At 38.0% G+C, this 13,991-nt stretch overlaps 1 protein-coding gene across 4 annotated transcripts in view; it reads left to right on the top strand.

Annotated features, from left to right (window-relative positions):
* The window catches only part of ASTN1 (astrotactin 1), a 422,412-nt gene that overhangs the window by 292,512 nt on the left and 115,909 nt on the right, over positions 1 to 13,991 (top strand). For 3 of the 4 annotated variants that reach the window (XM_063428242.1, XM_063428243.1, XM_063428245.1), the window contains 3 exons: positions 4,763 to 4,789; positions 9,664 to 9,771; positions 9,899 to 10,051. In XM_063428242.1, coding sequence (XP_063284312.1) covers positions 4,763 to 4,789; positions 9,664 to 9,771; positions 9,899 to 10,051 — 288 coding nt within the window. The remainder of the gene's footprint in view (positions 1 to 4,762; positions 4,790 to 9,663; positions 9,772 to 9,898; positions 10,052 to 13,991) is intronic. The other variant, XM_063428244.1, reaches the window with a different exon arrangement.

Genomic DNA, 13,991 nt, shown 5'->3' with positions numbered 1-13,991 from the left:
CTTTCAGAACTTTTTATTTCCTAACAGATGAATCATCCTTAAGACATGCCAGTTGTATAAGGGAAATTGACAATAAAAAAAGAGGATGTTTTAGAAATAATTGAAAAATTTGCTGGTTGTATAAGCAGTGGTAACCCTTTTAAAATTATACTGACAAACAAGAAAATGTGTTGCTCTGATTGATGTTTTAGAATTGAAGGTACTTCTTAAAGAATAATTGTCTTGTTTCCTATAGCAAATATATTTTTTTAATTCCAAGACATAAAATAAGTCATTATGAGAGGGTGGTTTCAAACCAAAAACACAAACAAAAATCCTGTATTTTAAAATGTTTGTATGTATCTGGGTGTGTCTGTGTAACTGACAGTGTTTGTTTGTGTGATTGTGCATTTGGCAATTTCTGCCTGTGTGTGTCTAATGAAAAGAAGCTGCTATGCTGGAGGTTTATCTTACTCCTGTCTTGATGTATATCTGGCATTGTGTGTCTGTATGAGAGTGTGTGACAGTGTTACCTACCTACGTAGTGATCTATGTTAAAAAATACTTTTAAGCCCATCAAATGTAATTTTTCACTCAGATTTTTAAGCTGTTATTTCAAAATCTATCTGTGTATCTTTGTGTTTGCTTGGGAGTGTGTATTTGTATGTAAGTCAGAGTGGGTGTGGGGAGTGAGTAAGTTCTGATGGTAGCCCTGACCTAGTTTTTAAATTTGGTGCCATAACATGTAAACTCTTTTATTTCTCAATGTGTGCATTTGTGAGGTTATTTCATTCCTGGTCTTTAATTGACTCCCGGTGTTATAAATACCACATTGGATCTCTGTGGGTTAAACTTTTTTTTTTTTTTTTAAATGGTTACTTAGCATATTTTGCTGTTACTTGATAGTTCATGTGAGATGATGGTACACAAATTATTCATTAACGAAAGCAAGCAAAGATTTACATGAAGGGATTTCCATGTGCTGGTATGAGAGTAGGAGCCTGGGAAAAAAAAAAACACTTGTTTATCATGCAAGTCAAAGAGATAACAGTTTGTGTCTGCTGTGAAACTGTGTCAGATCATGATGTTCTTGTGAAGATGCTTCCCAGTTTTAAAAATGAAAATGCATTTTAAGTCTCCTTGCAGCCTGAATCATCTGAACCAGAATTTTACCAGTGGTTCTAATGAACTGTATTTTAGCTGTGAACAATATCTGTAAATAGTAATAAAGGCTAAATATAAATGTAGCTATATCTCACACTCTAAGGGGTGCCACCCACTCAGTAGGCTTGGTGAGGGGTACATGGAACTACTATAGGGCTTAGATGCTACCTCTTCCCCATCTGTGGCAGCACTGGGAGGAAGTGAATTTTATGTCATTTCCTCTGCACATTCTATGGCAACCACACAAGTGGTAAAATGGAGAGTATATCACTGGACCCCACTGGTATTATTGGACCCAAAGGAAGTCACTTGACCAAATGGAAGCCAACATCCTACATTAAAATAGTAAGTACGTTTGAAGGTGGCTAACATTTGAGAATTTTATTTAGTGGTATTTTTTTTCAAGTTATTGAGAATAAAAATAACAAGTAGCATTTACAACTGTGTATCTGTGAGCGTATGTGTGTGTGTATGTGAGTGTGTCAATCTGGGGTCCATGCGTTTGCATCTGTGAGTTGTGCGTATGAGAATATGAGTGATCTGTTAATGCATTAGTTTATGAGTAATAAGGCCTTAGCAAAGAACTGTCGGTATTCTCATCCTAAATTTGCGATGTCCCCTGTGTACAAAACATGAAGCTGAGTCTGGAAGAATTCACCCGTAACATTCAGGAACCTCACGGTAGCCAATAAACGTTTTCCAAGGGTCACCAAGCCAAAACATTTCTGTACTTAAGTTATGGCCAAAGAAGTTTGTTGAACACTGCTGTAAATGATTAAACACATGTTATATGTATTATTCAGTGGATGATGCTTTTGGGTGCATCGAAAAACAGGTCATAGACATAGTCATGACAAACCACATAAGCAGGCCTTACCATCAAGAAAAAAATGTTTTAAAATTACATGTTAAATAGTTATTATGCAGAAGGTGGCAGCCTCACATTACTCATGGGACATAAGGGATTGCAGGCTCTTCAGTTAAGATAATCTGGTCCAAGTTTAAAAGAGAGACTAGATTGATACAGGGAATAATCCATGTTGTAGCTGCACCTGATTGGAGATTATGCCTTATTTAGCATCTCATACACTTGTTTTTTGTTTGTTTTTTACTTCATTTGAGTATGGAAGATATTAGTTGGGTTAAAATGTTATATCCTTGCTACAGTTGCACTACAGCTTTAGCTCAAGTAAAATCTTTTATTAGCATGGTTGAGTATTATGGGTATTGCAGTTTTTCTACAGCTAGGTGAATCAAAAATTGAGTCACTCCATTTAAAGCTTACGGAAGAAATGTAATGATGCCCTAGATCTAGGGACATGGGGGAGCAGGGATTTTATCATTGTAGGGACACGAGCACTGGACAAGCTCTGACACTACTGAGAGCAAGGGTTGTGCTTGGGATCAAGGGGGAGTTTACTGACAAGTTGCTCCCAATTGTATTTATACCCCCATACCACCTCTACGTGCATTGAATTAGAAAGCTAGAAGCAGTGAGCAGCTTCATCTTTGAAGATAGCAGATTCATTAAAAAAAATGTAAATATATATTAATTTATTTATTTTATTTTTACTTTTTTTTTAAAATGTATTTAAATTTAATTTTTCTGATGAAGGCCCAATATATGCAAACAATAACGAAGTGAAGACTTACCTTAGAAGTCTATTTTATTTTTTTTACATTTCCTGGAGTGGGTAGCAAACCTTTACTACAGTGTCCAGGATAGTCATCATTGAGCTAGAAAACAAAATAGATATATCCTTATTTTTGGAGTGGCTGAACATCTGTATTCTTTTCTTCTTCGCTTGTGTAGCTATTCATATTCTTTTCCTTTAATAAATGGATTTTGCATTTCACCGACAGCATCAAAGAGAAAGCGAAATCAACTATCTCCTTGATTACACAACACTTTACAAGCAATTTTATTATGAAAAATATTGAGTGATTTATTTTTCACTTGAGATAATATCATTGTGCCTCAACTGAACAGATGATTGTTATACTCCGACTTCTTTGAGGATTGTATTGAAAAAATATACCACACACACACATATATATATATATATATATATATATATATGTATATATATATATATATATATATATATACGGTATATATATATATATATACGGTATATATATATATATATATATATATATTCATGTAAAATTAAATACAAACTCCCCCCACCCACCCCCTTACTTCGCCACACCTGCTGAGGGCATTTTATTCATAAATATGAGTTGCAACAAAAAATTATTCACAAAAAAGTCAATACATTTAGAAATCAAATTCCATACTTTACCTTCATATTCAGTGCATAATATATATCCCCAATACGTAGCAAGCACTTTGGATGCTTTGTTTTATTAAGTTAATTTGATACAACTTGTATCATGGTAATCAAGTCTAGTCTGAAATTCCAGCTGGGTGCATATTGGAGTTTATGTTCCCTCTCAGTCAGAGACCAGAAGGAAGCAGTTAGATAGATCTACATCGAGCTTGAGGTGTAGACCTGCCTGACTACCCACCTCTCTACCAGGGACTTCACTAGGGAGACAGGTCATTGACTATCCTCCATGCACAGAAAAAGCACACTGCACTGTATGGGGAGGCTGGACAGAGAAGTACAGGAAACAGTGCAACCTGCCACAACTTATACTGCCACAATCACCCACTAATTCAACCCCACACACAGTCACTCTGTCACACTCCTCTGGTCACAATCACCCACTAATTCAACCCCACACACAGTCACTCTGTCACACTCCTCTGGTCACAATCACCCACTAATTCAACCCCACACACAGTCACTCTGTCACACTCCTCTGGTCACAGTCACCCACTCATTCAACCTCACACATAGTCACTCTGTCACACACATCCTATCACAATTACCCACTCATTCAACCCCCCACACAGTCCCTCAGTCAAACATGTCCTATCAAAAGCACCCCCCACACTAACACCCCACAGCCATCCTTTAGAGTTACCTTGTTTACATTCATCTTGCCACTTTCACCCTCATACACATAGTCACCCACATACACAGGAACCAACCCACAGTCACCCTCATAGGCACACATTAATCCTCACTCTCAGGCATCTCCCACAGACAGTCAGCCTCATACATACACAATAATCCTCATACACATACAGTCACCCCTCACACACACAACAATGTATCTCTATGAACATAGAACAAATTTGAAGACCACAAGACCACACCCCATACACACAACACACTGAAAACAGCTCCCCTACACATGCTTACAGACATAAAGATGCATAGACACATTCAAAGATACATATATACACACAATACATATAAACACTCACATATGTACAAGGATACTCACTGACAGAGAAACACTCTCAGGCACGTACATAGATTGGCTTAAATTCAGATAGGTTGGCCCACAATAATTTAAGTCTATTGCATGTCTATTACAGATATGTGGGGTAAAAAAATATGTTGCATATTCTGAATGTTATCTGCTTTTCTTATCTGTAACTTTTTAAAAATGTTTTCTGTTAAACCATATTTTTTTTTTCATTAAATCATCATGCTATCTATGCATACTGAAATTAAAAATAAATTTACACATTACTTTCCAGGACACCCAAAGTACATGGATTATGTTGGTAAGTTTTTTTGCAGACCACTTGGTATTTATATGGTTAAATAAACAGGTTTGAATGATTCAAGTATTGAATAAGTAGCACACATGCTAATGGTCTGTAAAAATTGTGCAGTGGTCCTTAGAAAAGGTGCCCTTATAAATAAAACAAGAATAGGTGTAAAATGTGCATGAGTTGTTCTGATCATTATCACATTTTTCTAACACATTGTTATTTTGAACCAATAATTAACTGTGTATGTTAACACTTCCCAAAGAATCAATTTTTCATTAATAGACATACTTGCACGTTACACATTTGTAACAGCTTTGCACTTTGTCTAGAAAGGAACAAGTAATTGGAGATATGATTGGAGCTCTTAAAATACATTAACCACTACATTTTTAGGCAAATAATTCTTTTCTCGTGACAGTACTGGCGAGTTGTATGTCATGAAAATTGTTAAAAGATTAAATATGTTTAAGAAGAAAGTTTTTTTTTTTTTTCTATTTTGCTCGATATTAAAGGAACACTAAAGTCACCTAAATTACTTTAGCTAAATAAAGCAGTTTTAGTGTATAGATCATTCCCCTGCAATTTCACTGCTCTATTCACTGTCATTTAGGAGTTAAATCACTTTGTTTCTGTTTATGCAGCCCTAGCCACACCTCCCCTGGCTATGATTGACAGAGCCTGCATGAAAAAAAAACTGGTTTCACTTTCAAACAGATGTAATTTACCTTAAATAATTGTATCTCAATTTCTAAATTGAACTTTAATCACATACAGGAGGCTCTTGCAGGGTCTAGCAAGCTATTAACATAGCAGGGGATTCGAAAATCTTAATTAAAGGACCACTCTAGTGCCAGGAAAGCATACTCGTTTTCCTGGCACTAGAGTGCCCTGAGGGTGCCCCCACCCTCAGGGACCCCCTCCCGCCCGGATCTGGAAAGGGGAAAGGGGTTAAATCTTACCTTTTTCCAGCGCTGGGCGGAGAGCTCTCCTCCTGCTCTCCTCCTCCGATCCGCCTCTTCTCCTCCCCGTCGGCTGAATGCGCACGCGCGGCAAGAGCTGCGCGCGCATTCAGCCGGTCTCATAGGAAAGCATTCATAATGCTTTCCTATGGACGCTTGCGTGCTCTCACTGTGATTTTCACAGTGAGAATCACGCAAGCGCCTCTAGTGGCTGTCAGTGAGACAGCCACTAGAGGAAAAAGGGGAAGGCTTAACTAATTGATAAACATAGCAGTTTCTCTGAAACTGCTATGTTTATAAAACAATTAGTTAACCCTAGCTGGACCTGGCACCCAGACCACTTCATTAAGCTGAAGTGGTCTGGGTGCCTAGAGTGGTCCTTTAAACAGAACTTGCAATAAAGAAAGCCTAAATAGGGCTCTCTTTGTAGGAAGTGTTTATGGAAGGCTGTGCAAGTCACATGCAGGGAGGTGTGACTAGGGTTCATAAACAAAGGGATTTAACTCCTAAATGGCAGAGGATTGAGCAGTGAGACTGCAGGGGCATGTTCCATACACCAAAACGGCTTCATTAAGCTAAAGTTTTCCAGGTGACTATAGTGTCCCTTTAACAACATTCAGGTAACATCTCAGAATTTGACACAAAATTGCAAGTTAAACTTTTTAATTCTGATGAAGATATTTTCCTCTAATTGGGAGTTATCTTTTATAGAAATGTTGTGGATGCTAAAATAATAGTCTCCAAAATGTCTGAATTCTATACAAAGTCAAAGCCTGTTTTATTTTCATTCATATTATTTCAGAACAGGGTTAGCAAAATGTTAAGGATACTAAACTTAGTAAATAAACTCCAAAATGATGTGTCTGAATTGCTGTGAATTACTCTGATTCTTTTCGTCTTGAAGGATTTCTCCAAGCACCACTGCAGCCCGCACATGATTAACATTAGCCAGTCTGGAACTCTTGTTCTGGGATGGCTAAGGATGCCTCTATGACGCTGCCGGTGTAGGAGTTACCACTCCGGCTGCGAAGAGGGTAAACTAATTTGATTATTCACTAAACAAAATGACTGAATTCCAATAGCAATGGCAATTCTCATATTTAGTAAAGGCAAATACAGTTGAAATTTAGTCGCCCGAGGGAATTCGCAGCAATTGAGGCATTCAGTGATCAGATTAAAATCAGTGCTTTCGCATCCGAACTCTTTACAAAGTATAGGATAAAAAAGCATAAATTTAAATAAAATTCAGAGCCAAATGCATCCAAAAGGATGCACATTTGCAAACTAGCGTTCACTTGCTTTTATGCAAGTGAACGATAATTTTACAGGGATTCTATAGTGTTAGGAATACAAAATTGTATTCCTAACACTATAGTGCCCTCTGGTCCCTTGCTCCCTCGCTAGAGGCTGTCTTGGTCCTGCAATGTAAATGTTGTAGTTTCTCAAAAACTGCAATGTTTAATATTGAAGGACTAAGTGTGACAGGGAAAGTGCACCCAGATTATTTCAATGAGATGAAATGGTCTGCGTGCCTATAGTGTCCCTTTAAACATTATTTGCTTGCTGGCAGCACTAGCAGCCAGTGGTCAAATACTTAAATGGACACTATAGTCACCAGAACAACTCCAGCTTATTGAATTTGTTCTGGTGAGTAGAATCACAACCTTCAAGCTTTTTGCTGTAAACACTGTCTTTTCAGAGCCTCTTTGTCAGTCTCAGCCAATCCTGTGGGTAAGCATTGCGATTGGATCAGGCTACCACTTCTGATGATGTCAGCAGACTGCTTGTTTTTCTGAGGCAAACAGCATGCAGATCTACAGCTTTAGGCTTGAATACAGTAATATTTTGCTAAATGTATGGAGGCATGAGGGGACCAGGGGGGCTAGATGGTGGTTTTAACACTATAGGGTCAGGAATATGTTTGTGTTCCTGACCCTATAGTGATCCTTTAAAAACTCTCTGCAATCCAAGGCTCAATTATGTGATGACTTGCAGGCAGTTGCTAGACAGTTGCCACATTAAAAAAATACTAAATAAATATATAAAAAGCCTAAGGGGGTCAATTGGAGTTCTCTGACAGCCAGCTCTTGAGAGACTTGATTGTCTACCCTGTGTCCCCACCCATGGGCACTAGGGTGGGGGCCTTAAAATAAAAAGGCCCTCACCTGTTGTCATGGGGTCCCCCCTTTAGCAACAGGTGAGGATCTTAATTATAATATTCAAGGAAAGATCCAGATGTCCTCTCCTGGTTCCCACCATTGAGCAGTGGGTGGGGGCACCAATAATAATTAACAGGGGAGTATATAGTGTCCTCCTCTGTGCCACCATCCATTGGCAGTGGATGGATGCTCTAATTAGAATATTTAGGAGGGAGGACATAGTATCCTTCTCATCACCCACCCATGGGCAGCAGGCTAAATAATTAAACAATGGAGATTTGACATGCAATTGCCCAATCCCCCAAACAGTTGCATGGGTTCCTAATCTGCTAGCCATATCCCCACCTAACCCAAAATAACTAAATGAATACCTGAAAAATTTAACTTTCTACCTGAAGACTTGCTTCTAACTCTTCTTTTCTTCAGCCTGAAAAAAGGCGAATTGAAAATCCAGAATTCCCAGTGCAGCTAATGAAAATAACATAAAACCCTAATTTGCAAAAAGAAAATAGGAAGAAAAAAAATAAAAGTACAATGCAATAAAATTAATCCATCTTTGCCCCGTGAAGGCTCACCGCAGACTGAACTCTCATAGTGGAGAAAACCCTTATAAAGGTTTTTCTATGCTATGCAATATTAGTAAGAGTGCTTTGACAGTCAAGTTTTGTGAGAGTTGGCTGTCAGTGTACTATGATTGGTTGGCTTACAACTGTGCTCACTCGTATGCATAGCATGGCAAAATTCACTATATAATAGCTGACACCCACACAGGAGGCCAAAGTGGCAAAATTCCACTATTTTAGGGGGGACAATTGCATGTCCACCCCCATTGTTTAATTATTTAAAGCCATCTGTTGACCATGGGTAGAGGCTAGGTGGATATTAGGTGCTCCAACCAGTACAATAATTAGGCTCACCAGCTGTGGGTTTTGGGAAGCACATATTATTATTATTAGGGATCCCACCCACCACCAACTTGTGGGAACTGGGGAGGACATTAGGTCCTTCCCCCTTTGCTATTATAATCAGGGCCCCAAACCAATGCTAATGGGTAGGGACCTAGGATGGCACTAGGTATCCCCCTTATATTATAATAACTCTGACATACATTGTGGCATAGTGACATCAGCTTGCATTATTCTCAGAAATGCACAATTTGACCGACACCTTGCACAATGAGGACATCGAATCTCAGGGAAATGTTAGGACAAACATAAATAATTATAATGTGGGTAAATAGCTGAATGAGCTGAGGAGACAGGCACACAAAAACATGTGTGTGTGTGTGTGTGTGTGTGTGTGTGTGTGTGTATTCTTTATAATTCAATGCTAGAGAAAACTGCCATTAAATAGTTTATGAGTTATGACAAATTAAATGAATAATTAGAATCTCTAAATTATCTGCCAAAATGTTTCCAGGTGGTCATTGGCTGTGATCCACTTAGCCACAGGGCACCAATGAACAACAGCTTAAAGCAGTCTTTTGGAAACTAGATGTAATTCAAGACGCAAACGGAAGAGACAAATGCTACCAGCTACAAAGCATTTCTTGACATATTCTTTTGTATTTCTTTTAATCTCTGGACTGCTGGAGGCATTAGAAGTATGTCGTTTTGCAATTTGTTGCATGCCCCTCCAGCAGTGGAATATATTTGTGAAAGTTTATTTATATTTCATTAGGTTATTGCATTGATCTGATGCCCTCCTTCCTGTGATGTCCCATTTTCTTTGCATTCATCAAAAGGCTTTGGATTATGTCTTGCAGCAGGCTCAGCCTTTCTAAACCCTGAAGGAGAATGTACTGCGGAGATGGACTCCGAAACTCAGCTAACCTTCTATACGGACCCTTCCCGTAGTAGGAGACGTAGTCGAGGTCAGTCAGTAGGACTATACTCCTGTGTTTAATTATTGTTCATTTATGTAAATATAGAGATTGAACCGTTTTTGCATATGTACAATAAAATGTTAATGCTCATTTAAATTTGCAATTATGTTTCCAGCGGTAGGCTCCCCGCGTAGTCCTGTCAACAAAATGACTTTGACTCTGATCAGCGTAACAAGTTGTCTCATTGGTATGGTCTACTCATCTCATGTCAGTTGCCCCCTGATAGTGAAAATAACTCTTCATGTTCCAGAGCACCTGATTGCTGACGGTATGTATCTAATGTTAAAGGGAATGTTTAATTAACCCAGAAAATGTGTCTCGCTGTCTGTCTCTCTATATATCTGCTTAATAGAAGTAATATCAATATCTGGGCACACCTGGAGATTTATTTTAAAGGCAGACTTTATTTGAAGTGGAAAATGGAAGACAACGTTTCGGCCCTACAGCGGGCCTTTGTCAAGAAACGCTGTCAGGGCTAAAATGTTGTCTTTACTTTTGCACTTCAAATAAAGTCTGCCTTTAAAAGAAACCTTCAGGTGTGCCCAGATATCGATGTTAATTTTATTGAATCGTTTAGGAATCTGGCACTCATTCTTGGAGCACCCTGGTGGGCGTAGTCCATTTAAAGCGTGTGCATTACCCTCCTCTAATTCAACATATCTGCCTGTCTGTCCATCTGTCAATCGGCCATTACATTATGTGTTATCATGAGAAATATTAAAAAAAAATAATCTTCATAAATGATGCTACAAAACATATTTGTAGATACATTTCAACATCAACAAAAAGGAGAATTTTATATTAACTTACTTTTATTGTTGTAAAATGTATTATTGCAATCCAGTATCTATGTGTCTGATGATCAACCTCCCGCCTGTCTCTACTTACATCAATATCTCTTCTTCATTCACGACACAGTTAATAGCCATGATCTCACAATGGTCCGTCAGACAACATAGGACACTCTTGCACAATATCAGTACCCACTGCCAGCCCTGCCAGCATCCAATAAAATGAACTTCAATGGTCGGCATACAAGACCAATAAAGGGAACAGAGAAAGTAACCATCTGTAGTTAAATAAATAAAATCTACTAATTTACTAATACAAAATGTCAGTGTGTCATTGAATACATAGTCACAGCTCCACCTATACTTATATAGTTTCTATTTTATTTTTCCTTTATATAAAGTTATTTTTTGCCATTTTGTTTACCACATTCGCTAATGCAATTAGTAGTTTTAACTATCACCGTTTTCCTTTCCCGCACCTACGCACCAATACATTTTTCCTTTCCCTTCTATGACTTATTTTCCATTCCTGCACCGTATACATATATATATATATATATATATATATATATATATATATATATATATATATATATATATGTGCATCAGAAGATGTTAATTGTAATTACAAACAGACTGACATATGTGGCAGAATCTAATATTAGTATTGTTTTTTCAATACCTAGATTAGTTGTATGTTTAGAATTTTAGCAAATCTTTTATAATCAATCTCACCATTTTTATTAAATTTGTCACATATTTGCTTATACAAAATTCTTAATTTTGTATACATTAATACAGTGCGTGTCTGTGTGTAAGCTATATAGTGTGTGTTTATTCCATTTACTTTTTTATGGTATTAAGAATAAATCAAAACTACAATTTCGTAAGGTGCAATGCTTTTATATTGAAAAAGACAATTAAGCAAAAATAAAATATATGGAAATATATGGCTTACATAAGTACACATTAAAATCTGGAAAAGTCATTTTTGGCTACAAGAAAAGTCTCTTGAAATAGCTCCTACTGGCTTATTAATTCCAGATCGATGAGTCTATATGGACTCATGTATACTGTGCAGTAATTCTCAAATAGTGCCTTAGTGTCTACAAGTAATTGAGACCAGGAATTGGACCAATCACTGTTGGACTTTCACCTTCTTAAGTTGCTCCTACGCTGACTTTATGTTTTGAATCATTGTTTTGCAGAAAGATTAATTTTTTTAGAGCTTCCTATTTTTTACATTTTTTTAATACAGTGCATGGGCTAGCTTTAAAAAAAAAAAAAAAAAACGTATTTTGTTTTTTCCCCTCAGTTCACTTTTTCTTCAACGTTACCAAGTCCTTGGTAATAAGACACATTCCAAAAGTACGATGCTACCATCGCTATACTGCAGCGTTAGGATTATTCAGGGCGGCCTTAGTTTTAACCTTTGAGTTTTGATAAAACGTTCCCTCTTGATATAACCATTTACAAGATCACAGTTTGAGTTCCCTGTTACTGTCTGACAAACTTCAAATACATGTTGCTAGGTGAGGAGTTGATTCAGGGACAATTACTAAAAAAAAACTCTACATTAAGGCTTCATTTTATTGAATGCAGCCTTGGCATTTGCTTTTTTTTATTTTTTTATTGATGTCTCTAAATCAAATCATGATCTAGCCACACGCCTCTGGTTATTTCTGTATTTTGATTGTATTGTTTTTATTATATGCTTTAACATTTTTGCCATCAAGTTTTAAGTGCCAGTGTCACTATAACAACATAGAAATCATTGGTATTTCAACACCAATTTAAAAAAAAAAGAAAACTATACTAGATTAAAGGGAAACTCCAGTGCCAGGAAAACGATCCGTTTTCCTGGCACTGGAGGGTCCCTCTCCCTCCCACCCAACAATCCCCGGTTACTGAAGGGGTGAAAACCCCTTCAGTCACTTACCTGAGGCAGCGGCGATGTCCCTCGCCGCTGTCTCCGCCTCCGCGATGCTCCTCCTTGTGATTGCGTCGGCCGGTGGGCGAGACTGATCTCGCCCACCGGCCGAGGAGACCTAATGCACATGCGCGGAAATGCCGCGCATGCGCATTACGTCTCCCCATAGGAAAGCATTGAAAAATCATTTCAATGCTTTTCTATGGGGTTTTGAGCGAAGCTGGAGGTCCTCACACAGCGTGAGGACGTCCACTGATGCTCTAGCACAGGTTTCCTGTGCTAGAAACCAGGAAGTGACCTCTAGTGGCTATCTAGTAGACAGGCACTAGAGGTGGAGTTAACCCTGCAATGTAATTATTGCAGTTTATGAAAAACTGCAATAATTACACTTGCAGGGTTAAGGGTAGTGGGAGTTGGCACTCAGACCACTCCAATGAGCAGAAGTGGTCTGGGTGCCTGGAGTGTCCCTTTAAGGCTATGCTTATAGGGAATGTTAGGGTAAGTTTAGAGTTAGGAGGTTAGAGATAAGAGATCGAGGGACAGTCTTTAGCATTTGGGTTGTTAGTGGAGTATAGTTTAGGGGAATGAGATTTATGGGAGTTTCAGTCTTGAGCATCTTGAAGGCAGGCACTCCTTAATTCCTCCTTAAAGGGTTATTCCAACACTATGACCACTTCTCTTTTTGTATGTGCAGTGTTTTCACTTGCAACACTGCACATTCTGAGATATTCTGACTTGTGTAGTTGTACCCTTAGCACATGTGGCTTAGGTATCCTGGAACTCTGCTCAAGGTGGCCTAATGTTAACTCTGTGCAAAAAAATATGTTTGCCATTAGTTAGCACAGTGCGCTGTTGATGGACATGGTCAGATTCTCCCCTTGCAGGCTTGAAATTTGCTATGCTTGCCCTCCCTCCTGGCACTCCCTTTACAGCACTCCATGACTACTTTCATTTTAAAGATTAATTTTTCTTTAAAAATAAAAAAAAAATACCCACCTCCTCCCCTTACATGCTCAAAGTGAATGTATGGAGTTTAAGCCAGTGAGAATGGTCCAATCAAATACTTTGTTTGGAAAAGCATTTGATTGGAGTATCAAGAACTTGAGCAGGATTTCAGACAAATTTAACTCTTTGAATTCTGCATTTTATGGGAAGAGGGACCTAATGAGCAATGCCCCACAAGACATTCTAAACTGAATAAAAATGTTCTTTGAAAAGGGTTGGACTAACCCTCTAACCTAAAGTCCCTCTAACCCTAAGTCTTAAATCCTAAACAATTCTTAACCTTAAGGCCTCACTAGCCCTAACTACCCGTAAATACAGAGAGCACACAATGTACCTGGTGCTGTAATGAACCCATCATTATAAATGGCACTCTAATGTTGTCAAGTAATAATATTACAGGCTTTTTTCGTGTGGAATCAATATTCCATCTCTATAGCAATATTTCAAAGTCAACATTTTTAAAGTAAATTCAGGATTATTTT

The sequence above is a fragment of the Pelobates fuscus genome, chromosome 7 (assembly GCF_036172605.1).
Source record: "Pelobates fuscus isolate aPelFus1 chromosome 7, aPelFus1.pri, whole genome shotgun sequence".
In the NCBI taxonomy this organism is placed as follows: Eukaryota; Metazoa; Chordata; class Amphibia; order Anura; family Pelobatidae; genus Pelobates; species Pelobates fuscus.
Note: the sequence above shows the minus strand (reverse complement) of the source record. Positions and strands in the feature narration are given on the sequence as shown.